The following is a 16,900-nucleotide window of genomic DNA, read 5'->3' on the forward strand; positions in this document are numbered from 1 at the left end:
CTAGGAAGACAGCTGCATTTGACATTTTATACCTGTAATTATCACGATGGTTTTATCCTTCATCTCCCTGGTTGTTTTTCATTTCCAGCTGATGCTAGCTTAATTGTTGCAGTTAACTACATTTGTTATTTGCTGGGGTTTTTTTCCCCAAAAAAGTCTATTTAGATGCAAATGCTAAAAATGTTAATCTTTCAGGTTCCTAAATATTATGCATTACACTACTGTAAGTAGTGCCTAGCATAATGGAGCCCTGACACACCCAAACTCAGTCTTTCCAGACACACATAAATACTACACTACAAATGGCTTATATTCATTATCATTACTACAAAATTTGAGTGTGTCTATTTTCTGCATTTTGTGTCATTATATAGGATGTCCATATATAGCTCATGCTTTACATAACTTCTCATAATTCTTTATTCATTACATATTCACTATACATACTCTGATTTACCTTTTTATGCTTATAACTCCAATACTTTTTTTTTTGAGTTTTCTGAAGAATTGACTGAAAAATGTTAAGCAAACTGTTGCAAAAGTAGAGAATAGTGAGCTGTTTGAAAAAATGCCATCAGTGACATCTCTGATATAGTCATATTAAAAAGCTAAAACAGGATTATATGTTGTATGGAGTTATTTGCTCTCATTTGCATTTCAAGGGGCTCTCACATGAGAATATAATGCAAAATCAAAATATCATGTCCTTTTTCACTCAATAATGAGAATTACTTTGTAATAAAAATAATTCTTTGTAAAAGCAGGAGAGAAATACATAGCTAAAATAATCATGCAGTATCATGATTTGTGCTGGTTTGCAAATCTAAGAGAAAAATCAGCAGATATAGAATATCTGCTGAGATGCTCTCATGTGTACGCACATCTTTATGAAAAAGTGTACAGCAATAACCACAACTCGAGTTTCTTTGATTTCATTGACATAATTGTTCTCTTTTCTCATCTTTTTTCTGTCTTGAGAGGTAAGACACCAGAGGGAGATGAGTAGGATTTTTTCCTTCCCTTTCCTGTAATTTATGTTCATGGCTTTAAGATAGACTTCTAGTGGCAAGTCTTCTGTTTTTGAGAGAAATTGGGGAATTTTTGTAGCAGCTGTCACATTGTACTTCTACTGCTTTTTCCTTCTAGTGAAGCCTCACATGTAACAAATCTCAGAGAAGTTACTGCAGGGACAAGAATAGCATCTAGCGCAGCAGGACAGGCAGAACCAGTGCTGCTGTTGAATCAAGGGATGCACGTCTTGCCCTAAAGAGAAAGCATGCTACTGAGGAGAAATAGATGTAAATGACAAAAATCAGAGGGTTATGTGCAGTCATTTTGTTCCATGAATTTAATTTAACTCTGTAAATCCTACGCAAGTCATGAGTATTTAGACAATCAAGTCCTGAGATTGCGGGCTAAATCTACTTCCAAAATTAAATGATGGCAAAAGTAATATACACATAATAGATCTAGTTTACTTATTCAAATCAATGCTAACTTCCTGCAAGTCTTGAGATTTTTTTAGAGACAGAATAGTTGGTATAGAAATTAATTGCATTTTTCCTTAAAGTTCAAAGCTTTTCTATCACTATTTCAATTCTGAACATCATGGGGAATATTGTTTTTTCCTGTTTAATGTCACATATAGTACTAACGAGCTGCTACAGTCATAACTTTAGACCCACTACAGAAACTCAATTATTCAAGTAATTCCATTGAAATAAATGGGATTAACTAGGTAAATGATCATGAACATGACTGAAGATTCTACAAATTGTTCTCTTCTGGAATTTTTGTTAACAAAAATTAAAAATTATTTTATGTATAAATTAGATTGTGTAAGTCCCTATATTGGGAAGATTTTTGTAAGGTGGAAAGCAAAGAACGTATTGTATGAAATTAGGACTTAGATGGGTCTAAGTATTGTTACATGCAAAAGCAAGAGGTAACGTATTTCTCATTTGTCGCATATAGCTATCAAAGGAAGATCAGATTTGCAACACAGCTAATACCCTAAAAAAGTCGTAAAATGAAGGGCAATGGATTTTCTGGATTAATTAAAATTGTGCCACAGAGAAATCTGCTATTTCTCAACAGAAACCCACATTTTCCTATGCTTAGCTCTTTTGATCACCGTTCAAAGAAAAAAAAAATAGGATAGTGTTCATGACAAAAGTGTGTGGTAGTAATCCATCCTATAGAGGTAATGGGAAAAACTATAAATGCTGTGTACAACTTTGTTAACAAATAACTGTTCTTTATAACTCCTGAGACACCAAAAGAAAATAATTCCCCTACTGAGCAAAACTATAAAAATTAAAACACCAGGCTGGGTAAGAGAGCCTCCCTATGATTGGATGTGCACATTTCAGCAATGCACCTTCGAAAGTCTTCCTAGTACGTCTCTGAAAAGTTACAGTTGAAACATTCAAGATCATAAAAAATACACAAGTCCTATTTTAAAAACAAATTATACAAGACCTTATTTCTACCTGTCCCTTTCAATGTGTATCAGCCAGTATGGCAGTATGGTATGACCTGAAAGTTACATGATGAACATGGTCCATAACAATGCACCACAAAGGGTGCATAACTTTCAGTATGGCTGTACCTTTTGTACTGTAAACTGCATTATAACTCCATAGATGTCATTAAAGCTGAAACAATTCGCATCATTAAGTATGCAGATTCAAATGTTGGGAGACCTCAAAGCTTGCTGAACCAACATTAGTCCATTACACAAGAAAAGAAAATTGAAAGAAATGCTAAGAAACTTTCATTTACTTTGAGTTAATAGCTATTTCTGCCAAAGAACAAACAGTCATGGTTTTATATTTGCCTCAACAACAATAGATGGACCTAAAAATATTCAGAAATTCTGTAACAATTGGTTGTGGAACATCTCAGAGCTTAAATTAATTCAATCTACCAGTCTGGGTCAAATTCTGCTTTTAAATAACTGAAAGTGCAAATGAAGATAGAAATTCTTTGCTGAAGTATTTCAGTGTTTTGTCATACTTCGTTTATCAAGAAAATACCAGGGAGAAAAAGGAAAAAAGACTTTCTTAGTTCTTTCTTATTTTTACTGCCTGTAAACCATATCTCTCCACTGAAGTAATAAAAATACAGTTACAAACAGAGTATGTAGCAAGGGCAAAGGAAAAAAAGTTAGACTAATTTCACTTTTCAAATTTCAGAAGGCCTTAAAATTAAATCCAAAGAAGATTCATATTCTGAGGGAACTGGTTTATTTTACTTTATAACGCAACTCAACTTTTAAAGAACTAAAATTAACTACAAACATTCCATTGGAATTACTATGTCTGAACTTAATTTTGATTGATAGGAAAAAAAATAAAGAAAAGGAAAGGAAACAACTTTTTAACTTACCAGCTTGACCAAGTGTATACTCCTGATATCTTGTTCCTATTCTGTTTGTTGCTGTACAATTATATCGTCCAAAATCACTATCAGATGTGGGAGCAATCTTTAAAATGAATACAGTTTGTAAATATTAATTTCTCATCAAATATCAGTCTTTTGAAAAAATCAGAAATGCAGATATGTCCTCCTTGACCAATATGCAGATATATTCTTAACTTCAGTTTATCTAGTATATTCTCCAAATATAGACCTAAATACACCCTTTATTATGTTAACCACCTCCTTCTCAAATTCAAATAAGGAAGTCAAATAATGGAAAATGGTGACTATACATTTTTACAATTTCATTTTTAAAAAAGAAAAAAAATCTAATAAACATCACACTTTTTTTTTCCACAGGTGCTATTTACACAAACTGATATTTTGACTGAAATAAGCAATGAAAGGTCTGAAAATTGCTGATTCCTATTAACGATGCAAGAATAATATTTTACTTTTTATTGTTTGCAGGATTCACAATACACCAGACATTCGGGGGGGGGGGGAGGGGGGGAGGGAGGGGGAAGGAGTGAGGAAGATAGAAGGGATGTGGCTCAACTGTAAATTCAGGTGAATAAGGATTTAAGACAGAATAGATAACAGATACCACACAGAGCTAAAGCCTTATTAGAATCCAGCTTGCTGACCAACTGTTCAGGTGACAGTAGAATGGAAGGGCATTTAGAGAGCCACAGACTGCAAAGCATATTTCGTGTTATTAAGCTTTACTTAAAATAAAAAAAAAAACCCAACTAAAAGTGACCTTCAAACAGGAGTAAGGCTGTGTCTCTTTAAATATATATAATCTACTACTAGTACAAGAAATTAGGTTACTTGTTTGGAGTTTAGGAGAAAAACTTAGTTCTTTTCAGTGTACTTTACAACTCTTGCTTGGGATCTGAAGTAGGCCCCTGATTCTGATCGGCTCTGTAGATTATCAACCTTTTTTCCCCATGACAACTGAGAAGCTTATGCTCAGACATATGCCTGATACTAGATAGAAATGGAGAAAGCTAACTTCTTCCACACCTTGGAGGACGACTGTATGTTGTTCCTGTAACAGGTGAGACCAGCTAGAGACAGTGGTTACACTGTTTTTGTGAAATGATTAATTAAGGACCATCATTTGCTATACACTATTGGTAAGTCATTCATTGTTTAGTGAAGGTAATAAAGTAAATGGATAGTTAAGGTCCATTCTTTGTCTTCTGCCTTTCTCAAGTTTTATTCTTACATGTACCTTTTAGATAACAGAAGGGAGCTTAATTCTCATTTTTCTGATGCCTCCATGAGGAAACAGGTATTATCAAAGCCAACCGCAGTTTATTATCACTTTACCCTTCTGCTTTGTTCTTGACTGAAACCACACAGATCTTTTTGTATACACCAAGCACGTACCAGGCAGTTAGTTTAATTTTTAGTATTAACTTGATGGTTTTGTTTTATATTTATTTATATATTCCTTACTTGCAAGAAATGCAAGTCACATCTTTGTTTACTGCAGATGGATAACTGAGCACAAGCCATGCAAATGACGCTTGTTTTCTAACTGCTCACAAGAAATATGGAGTTAAATCAGTTCACAAATAGTCTTTTTAAAAAGAGATTTACTTACTAAATTGTAAGTCTTATCCTTAAATGCACTCTACAGTACTTGCAATGGTGCCAAACTGAGGAAGAAATTAAGTCACCACATTGATTTCCATTTTAAGCCTTACCTCTAGAATCAGCTTTCTTCCTGTACTGTAGGTCTTCAGATGTGTTGTATTTTTTACTGGTAAAACTAATTTTCCTCTTCTCCATTGAACTGAAGGAGATGGATTTGCTAGTACTTCACAGCTTATATTGATGGGATTGCCTTCCCAAGAATAATACATGGTTTGATTTGACACAAATGTTGGAGCATCTGGAAAAAGGAAATAATACACAAGTACATTAACTGTTTAGCCATGCACCCCTATCCAAGCATTCATGTTCACATAGAAATTTCACTTGATTGCTGTATCAATTTATTACAGACTGTGAAAATATCAGTATTCAACCTAGACTTTCTTGAGTCTTTATTTTGATAGATTTCTTCTCTCCTTTAACTGTTTCAGCTGAAATTCTGAGGAAGGGAACACCTGCTAATTGTATTTAGCATTAGGCAACATCAGGCCCTTGAAAGACGTTATCTCTGAAATGACAAAGAACAGTCCTTCCTGAAGATAAGAAAGTCTTCAGCCAGACCCTTGTAAGACAGAGGGAGGTGACCTATGAAACATATATATAATCTGTTCATTTGCTGGTTTTATAGCATCTTTTTTGCTATGAAGAAATTACATTCACTCTCCAAATTTTCACAGATGTGTATGAGCTTCACTCATTTCTCACTGGAACTATCTTATACTTTATGAAATCTTTCTGAAGAGAGGTATTTAGCTGTGAGAATAAACCTAGAAGAAAAAAAAATCTAAAATATTGCAACGTATTCTACCTACTTCAGAGAAAATACTGTGTATCAGTACACGATTTAGAATAATCTTTATACTGGTTCCTTATGAAATCATCAAGCTACAGACAAGAAAAACGATGGTGTGTGTCTTCCTTACAAACCTGCCTACAAATGGCTACGTTAAACATATAGCCAAACATTGAGTCTGACACAAAAGAAATTGCTGGTTTGCAAACTATCTATGATTTTCAGATCACAATGCCAGTGGTGACAAGAATTATATATTCTACTCACTGTTTCTCTGGATAGCAGGAACAGTTCAGTGGTCTCTAGAAAATGAGAAGGAGTAGCTCTTTCTCTACTCTTGTACTTATGTCTTCGGTAAATCATATATACTGTACACATAATTTTGTCTATGGAATGTTTACTTGTAAATTATTATTTTTTTTTAAATTTGAATCCCACTCATTATATTTTAAGAGTATTAAGAAACTATACTTTATATTACTGAAAGTCAATGAAAATCTCTAGCCTCCAATTCCAAAAAAGGAATCAATTACAGCTGGTGTAATGGTATCTCTTTTTAATATGTTTTTTTATATATATTTTATTTATTTATTTATTTATTTATTTATTTATATAAATTACTCCTAAATGTTTCTAGATGTGTCTCTGGAAATTCTACTCTACTCTTCTCACAAGTAATTTAACTTTAGGCTAGACAATTGCTAATAGGTCTATCAGAGACGAGAACTGAGCACATTTAACTGAATAGTAAAATTTAGCTTCAGGAATGGTTTAAAATTACTTCCTTGTTTCTGAAGTGCACATTTTCAACTTCTCTCTGTGTTTGCCTTTGTCAAAAAGCACAACTTTTTGCTGAAATTATGCTGCTGTGGCATGTATACATACAGGCTTTGACCAAAACGAACTGTTAACAGTAGAAGTTTTAAAGCACAGATCAAGGTTACTATTGCTTAATGACAGCGGCACTTTTTAAAATAACTATTCAGCCCTATTCAGGAAAGCAAGTGGGCTCATCCCAGTAAGTAAAGTATGCTTTCCTATGAAATTATTTACCAGATACAGGAGCCTTTTTCTTTCTTTTTCAAATGTGTTAATAATTTTAGTGATCCTTGATTTTCATAGACCTTTAAACACCCCCCCCCCCCCCCCCCGATATTTCATAATCTAAACAACTTAATGCAATTAATAGCTTATCAAAGAATCTTCAGGATATGACACTTCACACTAGTGGAGCTCTATGAAGAAAAAAGCAAACTGCATATGTCTGTTTTATGGTTAAGAATGGTCAAGGAATCTCAGAATGCCACGTCAGAAACTTGTCTTTTCCTCTGGAAATTAAATTCGTGGTGGAAGCCACTTGAAGAAAAACTGCACAAACTGACTTCCACCTGGCAGAGAGTTTTTGCACCTAATGTGTTAACATATGGATCAGAAATCTCATCAGTGTTTATGATGCACCAAATGTGGTTACTTTACAACAAATTTCAGATAAGCACTGTCTTTCAATACACAGTTTCTCAGAATAAATTCACTCCATTAATGAACACTTGCATGAATGTGGAAGATAGAAAGACGTTCTGTTTGAACCTGACTAACTTTCTTTCCTAAGTAATGTCACGTGGTTTGATGCTTTCTGTTGATTTAAATACACGTGGCAAAATCATATCCTATTTAAAAAGTCTTATAAGTGAAAAAGTAGTGTACATTTCTGTACTGCAAGTTCAAGCATCTAGGAGAACAGGGACTTTCAGTTCAGACTGCCCTCTCTTCTAAAGGTAGCTTTTGAATGCCTATAGTATCTGTTTATTTATATTTTAAAAGAATAGGTGAGTTTCAGTCTGCCATATATACATGACTAGAGATACTAACAGAAAGCTTTAACATCATAAACCACAAATAAGACTTAAAAGACCATAAAATAAAAATATATCCCAAAATCAACAACTCACAAACATAAAGCATTCTTAAACAAAGAGAGGTTCACCTTGTCCCACTCAAAAGTTGGTAAAAAGGCTTTGCAGGCATATCCCCAGCAGTCAAAAGCTCCAATATAGCAACAAGAAAAGGACTGTGCTGATGGCTTGATTCAGACAAATTACCTTAAATCAGATGATTTTTGATTTCCTCGTCAGGAATAGATTAAGATACCTGGAGTGATATTTCACATGGAGAAAATAACTCTTGAAATAATTTTTTTACAGTACAAATGTACTGGAAGGGAATAAGTGGTTTATAAAGAGATATTTTTTTTTCTTGTATGCTCTTCATCACTAACAGTAGTATATTATGCCTAAATGGTTACAGAATTAGTATTTACAAAGCAGAAATACACAATACACTTAATACAAAATAGAGCAGGAAAAAATAACAAACCTCAAAGCCAAGACTTTGAAAACTTAAGGCTGACTATTTTATATGTCTACAAAATCTGATCCCTCCAGTTTTCTAGAATAACTAAGAAACAAATTAATAAACAGAACATTTATCAAGAAATTCTATCAACTGAAAATGAAGTATAACCAAGCAGAAATGAGAAGGTGGACCTTCTCATATGTTAACATACGTTAAAGATACTTAAATGCAATATATGTACTCTATAAAAAGCAAAAAGCTTCCATGCAGATTGGTGAGAAATTTAAAATCATTAAAAAATAAAAATATGCACTTCTACTTAACTCAGGATTAATTTATGTCTGACAACTCAATTCAGGGTGTAAATGAACTGTTCATTTTAAGCTTTTGTACATAAAGTACTACCAGTTAAGACAACATACTGGACATCTAAATAGCTAAATATAAAACTAGGAGCTTGAATACTTTATTTTTAAAAAAAGGAGCCCTGATTATATTTATTATATCTGAACCTTTGGCTCTCCACTGAAAAAAAAAACCAAAACAACCCAACCTTCAGAAAAGTACAAAAGCTACTGTTCATATTAGTTAGTACAGGCACTAAATCATAGAATAATAAATCATAGAAACGTAGAATGGTTTGGGTTGGAAGGGACCATTAACGATCATCTTGTCCAGCTCCCATGCCTTAGGCAGGGACACCTTCCACTAGACCAGGTTGCTCAAAGCCCCATCCAGCCTGGCCTTGAACACTGCCAGGGAGGGGGCAGCCACAGCTTCTCTGGGCCACCTCTTCCAGTGCCTCACCACCCTCACAGTGAATAATTTCTTCCATATCTGATCTGAAAAGACCCTCGTTTATTTTAAAAACATTGCCCCATGTCTTATCACTACAGGCCCTTGTAAAAAGTCCTTCCCCACCTTTCCTGTAGGCCCCCTTGAAGTACTGGAAGGCCGCTAGAAGGTCTCTCCAGCTGAACAAGCCCAACTTTCTCAGCCTGTCCTCATGGGGGAGGATGCTCCAGCCCCCTGATCATCTTTGTGGTTCTTCTCTGGACCCACTCAAGCTGGTCCAAGTCTTTCTTATGCTGAGGACCCCAGAGCTGGACACAGTACTCCAGGTGGGGTCTCATCAGAGCAGAGTAGAGGGGCAGGACCACCTCCCTCGACATGCTGGCTACACTTCTCTTGATGCAGCCCAGGATGCAATAAAATTCATAAACACTGTTATAAGCTTGAATGGTAAAATATGAAGTATTATTTTGGAGAGATGAGGCAATCCAAATGAAAAAGATGCCTAGAAGGCACAAAGACTATATCTCAAAACTACAAAATTAAACAAAATTATTCTATGAGAGTAGGGTTGTATAAGCAATTATAACTTTAGAATGGCATTTTAAAAATAGTTAATTTTATGGCATCAGCATCAGCTAAACTCAAGCTGTTCATTTTCCCAAACAAGAAAGAAACTGACTGACAGGTCAGCACTCCAATTAGAAGTGGTTCTGGTTAACCTGCATAAGAAGACTATGTAAGAGAAGCAAACTCTGATCTGAACACTGTCTCTAGCATTTAGATATGCTTGTTAGGTACAATGTCTGAGAACAGTGATTCAACAACAGACTAATATGTCATTTGTCTCATGCGGAAGGTAATTCAATTAACTACAAAGATCCAGCTCTGGTGTATGTTTGGCTTTATACACAATATTGGATATGGCAAATTACCTGATTCAGCACATATGTCCAGACAACTATAATAGCAAAGTAGCGTACAGAATCAGATTTGCACTTCTTAATTTAAGAACATAGGTTTTCAAACTTTTGGCTATTTGTTCCTCAAATAATTTGTTTTCCTGGATCATACAATGAAAATATATGACAGATTGTCAGGCCTAAGATGCAGGGACATTTCATGTAGTATATTATTGAAAGCCTCTCTCTTAGATGGTTAATACAGGTATAGGTTTCCTGTCATCAAGGACTTCAATAAACCACATTGCCTAGCAAATCTAATACTTTCCTTGCCAGCCATCCATCCTGTAAAAATACCTTATTTTTTTGGAACTCTGCCTCGATTTGGTTAACTGCCATCTGTCTTTCTTTTGCATCTTCTCCCTCAAACCTGTTCCACAATAAATATTTTTGAATGAATAGCTTTTCCTTGGAGACAAAGTAGAAGAACCTCCACAGACAGGTGTAATAATTGTCATATACTCCTTGTAACAAGAAATAATATTAGAAGAACTTAACAAATGAGGCCAGGTGATTAGATTTTAATATATAATCATACTTAGAAGGAAGATAGGAACTACAGAGCTTCAGGGTTATTAACTTTCACAATTTTACTGCTACATGATCATATGGCTGCAAGGAAAAATGTGCAAGATCTGCATGTGATGTTTCCAAATATACAAGCAAACGAAGCTTATCATATACTAGGTTTTAAATTGCCATGATTATTAGCTAAAACCAGAGGGTTTTTTCGGAATCCAGCTCATAATTTTGAAAGTTTGAGATCAGCAGTTTTGCAGACTGAAAACACCACTCACAGTAATGTTTCCTTTCCCCTACCCCATTCTCTTGGTTCATTCTCTCAAAATGCATTACAATAAAACATTGATATTCAATAATATGATGGGCTATCTACTAATTATACAGTTTATGCAAGAGTAAGATCCCCCTCTTACTGGCAAGCAGTATAAGTCCCTGACAGCCTTGATTATGATACTATTTTAAATATCCAAACACCACACTAATTTCTCCATTTCCATAATCATAGACAAAAAATAGTTACCATGAAGATAATGTATATTTCTGCTAGATGCAATGTTGTTGATAACGGTTGTTGATAATTCCATGTATCTATTTTTGTTTGAATTCTGGTTGATATTAAGGAATTGTATTTTGTTGATCATTTAAAAAAAAAAAAAAAAAAACCACCAAAAAACCAGAAAAAAAAACCAACCAAAAAAATCAAGAAATTTTGGTTTTGTAGGAACATCTGTTGCGAATGAATGAACCTGTTAAATGTTCTAAACCTGTCTAAAACAGGAGAAGAAATTGTAAAGAAATCATAGCTAGGTAAAATAAGCTAAGTATGTCAGTAGTGATGTTTAAAAGAAACTGTCTGCATATATCTATCAGTCATTTTTTACGTCAGTAAATCACCAAGAACAGTGGCCATAAAAATTAGAACAGGAAGACTCCCCCTATAGATCTCTCACACTAGCAGTAATTTTTATTTTAGTAATAAAATGATGAGGTGTTGCCAATTACTGACACAACATTTTTGGATTACACCAATTTGTATCAAAATTCCAATTTTTACATGGATTCCAGGATAGAATTACTGGAATAATTTAGGATGGCCAGACTTCTGACATCATGTATTAGACTAGATAATCCTCTCATAGCCGAAAATGAAAAACTGCAATGCCTTTCTCAAACCAGTATCCTAACCCCCATCTCTCTTCCTTTCCTATTTGTCATATTTTGAGAACAAAATCTAGCTTTGTGTCTTTACCTTCTGTATGTTCCTAACTGTCATCCTTACCTCTGCAACATGACTCCTGTTGATATCTTCCCTCCATTTCCTGATATCTATCTATCTCCTATATTCCCAAATCATAATTATTGTTCCTGTATGGGGCAAGGACTTTCAGCTTCGTTATATAATTACTTGATTTTTACACATAGTGCTGTCCAGAAAACAACAACAAAAAAATCTCTGAGAGACTTTAAGGAACAGACTAAAAATCCAAACAGCATTGTTGAAATTACCATTACCAACTCCATTTGCACACGTGGTCCCCCTAAACCTGTATGTTATATCCTTCAGGCCTCCAGTACAATGTGCTCAAACTCACCTGTTATTTCCCTCTTTTACATTAGGCCTATGCTGTCCCCAGCAGGTATGACAACAGCAGCTCAGAGGCAGCCTGCAGTGCAGAGGGACCTGGCCTGAGATATTGTAACCAAAGGTACCTGCCTCAGGTTTACTGTGAACAATACTGGAGGTCTCTCTTTCAAGCATATGCTAATCTAGTGACTTCAGGGTGCTCTGACACAACTGAAGACTGTTTAAAGATACCAACTTCAAGTAATGCAAGTATTCTGCAGTTAAGGGAAATTAATTGAGAAAAAAAATCTTGAGGTTACAAATCTCAATATAAAGTATTTTGTTTTGTTAAAGTTTCAAAGTTTCAACATCACACTTGTCATACCATCTGATTATTTTCTTCGCAATTCTCAGATGCGTTGCTTCTGTTCTGCTGGAGCTCTCTTGGAGGTATAAAGAAGGACGAAGGTTATGTTGCCATTTTTCATTCACAGATCATCATTGTATAATATAAATTATGCTGAACATAGTATGAAATGACTTGCAAAACTCTTGAATTTTGGAAGTATGAAAACCAGTTTAAAATTTATGCATTAATTATTAATGCAAACTTTTAACACTTCCAGCCTGTAAGACCAGCTTATGAAGGAAACATCAGAAAATTCTTTCTTGTTTTTTTTTTTTTCTTACCTTTACTTTTCACAATTGCATATGTGAAAAATTATGTCAGTAAGAAAAGATGCTGAGGCACAGATACCTATTTATAATGAGGGTAAATTATTAGAAGAGAAAACTAATAAAACATAAAATACTCTATTCATTCAAAATTGTATTCTTCTACCAAAAGAAAAATAACCAACATGTTATTGAAACGACTTGTACTTAGAAGCTCATTGCAAGGTCAACAAAAACATGTAGTACAGAGTTCTATTAGGTAAAAATTCAGAGGAATTCCTAACATGAATATTGCATTTTAACAAGTCATTAACTTACACAGGCTAAAGGTTTTTAAGATGGAGTTTCTGTTGTAAAGTATTTTTACACAGTTTTGGGCTAAAGAATAGGTAGATTTACTATACAGATGAAAAAAAAAGTATAATTTCAGCCAGTTTACCACACTTACTGTTGCAATACCAGAAAAAAACCCAAAACATATGCATTCATCTCTGCTTCAGTACATGGAGTTTTGGGTTTTTGCAAAGTGACTTTATGTGATAAACCTCTTTTGTTCAGAGTTCAACAGACTTATCCCCTTTAAGTCCCTGCAATGGCATACCAAATTTGCTTGTATTCAAGGGCACAAGGTAATCAAAGAAGGAAAAATTTAAATCCTACAAGTGACATTCATGAGCTCCAAAATTATGTCAAAATTCTGGCATGTATTTCATGACACCAAAGACCGACCTTTTCCATCTTTGATCTCTCATTTTAGGCTATAAATTTGACAAGAAGAAATGCAACTAAAACCAATAGTATTTTAATAGAAAACATGCAAAACTTTACTGGAATATTTCAAAATTTAGTTTCTCTTGATTGCTTTTCCTGTTATTTGTCTCTTCCTTAGGCCATATGATTCTGTTTATCAGTCTTGTTTTCCGGCTGTGATAACAAGATAGGGATGGGCCCTCATGATTAGTAGCTGAAGGGAGGGTGTAAAGAAGAAGGAGCCAGTCTCTTTTCAGTGGTGTCCAGTGACAGGCAATCCCTTCCAATCTCAACCATTCTGCGATTCTGTGAGCAGTGATGGGATGTTGCTACACCGACTTCTTCAAACAGAAACCGAATCCAAAGTATGTACTGTCTGCGTTTATTATAATTTATGACAGCAGTAGGTAGCTGAAATATTTGTGACATCTGTCACAACATTTGTGACATCCTGCACGTAGTAGTAGTGTTTTCACTGATTCAAAGCCTTGCTTCCTTGAAGGTAAACAGAATTTGTAGCTCAATTTGTTCAACTTTCTTTTAAGTAATGCTGTGTATTTTTGCAAAGATATAAAAATTAAATAGCATGAATCCAAAGCAGCTGCATTAACCACAATGCAATACAGCTAACTGACATAAAACAAAGTGAAAAGCCAAAAGACTAATCAACTCAGGAAACAAAGGTCAGTACTGTAACAGTAACGAGGTTGATTTCAAATTGTGGTGGGAAAGAAAAAAGGAAAAAAGACTATTTCTGATAAGCAATAAAGTAGTATAATAAATACTGCACAGGTTTCTTTACAGGTAAAGACTATGTTGCATATGCTACACAATTTTTTTTTTTTTTTTGGTACCACTGAGTGTTGGTACTCAACTAATAAGGACTATAACTACAAAATTCTGGTTTGGATGAAAACCAGTAGTAAGAAAAACTTCTCATTTTTGGAAGACACTTTAAACTACTTAAATCTGGTCTTTTTTAGAAATTACTCTGTAAGAAGTCATATTTGTCAACCAGTCACATGGCTGATCTCATAGAAAAATCTACCTTATTACTGAATGTAATATTGTTTGTGATAGTTAATTATATTCCAAAAACCTAATCTTTGTGTATAGTGAGGAAGTAGGCACTTCTGGACCATCCAGCATATCTAATAACTGCAGTATCAATATTGAAATTGGGCAGTTTTAATTGAAATAGAATGATGTGAAAACTAGCATTTGCAGCTACAAAAGACTGTAAGTGAGGATGTTTCCTGGGTAGTATATGGAAAAACAGACTTTTCCAAAGAACATGGTTTAACACATTTTCTCCAGTAACAGGAGTTGTCTCCAAAGGAATTGACACTTGGTGATACAGAGCAGAGACACAACGTGGGGACCTAGGAATATACAATTAAGTGCTGTGAATACTTCTGATTGTGCTAGTGATAGTCTGAATAGAATGAAGAGAAAACAGTATGGGCAAGTAGAGAGACACTTTTAAGCATCATAGACTGCTGATCATAAGCGGCTTGTTTAAATTCTTTCCAACTTAGTAATGCCATCAGTGCATCCTAACTAAGAATAATACTATGAAGAAAGATGAGCCAGCTTATTGAACATGGCAAAATTATGGTTTTTAATTCTCTAATGCTACTCACTGCAGTGAATAATTTGTGGAACCCAAGAAATAATGTGTTCCCTCATCAGAATTTTTCTCCTTTTTGTTAGGTCTGTATTATGCTTTGTAAGACTCATTTATAACCATAGCATATATTTTTAAAAAATAATTATGTCTCAGCTAAAAAGACAAAAAATACAATATAGAAATATAAACATCTGCATAGGAAAACTATAACCTTGAAAGTCACCTGTATTATATATAGGAATCAAGTTGTAGTTCACTGTGATATGTATATTTAACGTCCTCAGGCCCTTCTGAAAACCCCCTTAAAGTATCTCCTGCTTTGTCTATTTTTTACCTATTTCTATCGTGTTTTTTATTAAAAAAAAAAAGAAATAGCTATTTATCTATGATAAGTATATACATAATCACTATAGATACATGTTAATACCCCATACCTAGTATACATCATATATGCCATCACACAGGAAATTTTCAATTAGTTACTTCTGATTATTTTCCAGTACACACCAGGCTTCATATATATAACCAAATTTAGCAGTTAATGAAATCCATTAGTAAATAATATTTATAATGGTATCTTTCACATATTTTTGCTTTAGTTTTCATATTTAATAGAAGGAAAACTAAACATAACTAAACACAAATATGACCTTTTAGGAAGAAATCCTTACAAATGCCTCTGGGCTCCCTACAATTCATATCTGCCTAGCGTTTACTTCAGATAAAAGGCAGGGTTAACTGCCCACTTGGTATCAAACCTGATAATCTCTTCCCGTACAGGAGAATGGCTCTTATCATCAAAAGCAACACCAACAGAGAACAAGGATAAAGTACAGAAACTCTGTGCTGTCAATTTAAGTCTCTGACAGGGGTCAGTAAGTAAAAGGATGAGACAGTGACACCAGAGCGTTCTGTGTCTCCATTAGGCCTGTTTAACTGCACTGACATTTAAGGATGGGATGGGAGCATGCTCCTCTCCTGACTACACAAACTGTCAAATGTATTAAAGCATATAAAGAAAACTGCAGTAGTTTTGTTATGAACTTACAGAATAGCATAGGTGCATTGATAAGCCCTATCTCAGAACCATGGGACATTATAAATAATTAAGTCTTGCTTATTTATTTTTTATTTTAAAATAGTTATTGAGGTTTATACTATTAAAAATAATTAAAATTCTGCTAAAATGGCTCACTAGTGATTATGCAAAGAGTCAGCCATACTTGAAAAAATTCTTCTCAAAACTGGTTTTGAAGAGAACAAAACCAAAATAATTGAAGTGAAAACTAAAGTATTTTGAAGGGGTTTATGCAATTTGGTAAATGAATATTTGGCAAAAAAAGGGTAAAAACCCCTGATAGCAATGTTTGTAATTACATTAAACATGCTGAAAAAATGTAACTTGGAAAATAATACAAGGAGAGTCAAATCATCTATTCAGTACCATCTTCACAGAATCTCACAACAATTCTCCCCATTTTCCCATTTTCCTACAAGAATACAAATTTGTTTAGTTTTTAAAACTGAACATTTTGCTGAAAGTCTCCAAACTGCAACTTACAAAGTGAAATAACTGGAATGAAGGATAAATATGACACCTGTCTCATAAAAAAATGTATTTGTAGTTGAGAAAAGGACTGTTAACACTCACGACAACATAGCATTGTATGGAAATGGTGGTAAAGAGGTACTGATACATTCTTTGAAGAGACTGTTTCATTACAAAAGTTTATGACAGAGATAAGACTGATGGGAGATGAGGCTGGAAA

General features: G+C 34.2%; 1 protein-coding gene across 1 annotated transcript in view; it reads right to left on the reverse strand.

Moving 5' to 3' along the window:
• The window catches only part of NCAM2 (neural cell adhesion molecule 2), a 140,692-nt gene that overhangs the window by 79,025 nt on the left and 44,767 nt on the right, over positions 1-16,900 (reverse strand). Inside the window, exons 9-10 of the mRNA XM_086482338.1 lie at positions 5,142-5,329; positions 3,391-3,487 (exon numbers count right to left, since the gene is read on the reverse strand). Coding sequence (XP_086338464.1) covers positions 3,391-3,487; positions 5,142-5,329 — 285 coding nt within the window. The remainder of the gene's footprint in view (positions 1-3,390; positions 3,488-5,141; positions 5,330-16,900) is intronic.

The sequence above is a fragment of the Leptosomus discolor genome, chromosome 1 (genome assembly GCF_034619465.1).
Source record: "Leptosomus discolor isolate bLepDis1 chromosome 1, bLepDis1.hap2, whole genome shotgun sequence".
In the NCBI taxonomy this organism is placed as follows: domain Eukaryota; kingdom Metazoa; phylum Chordata; class Aves; order Leptosomiformes; family Leptosomidae; genus Leptosomus; species Leptosomus discolor.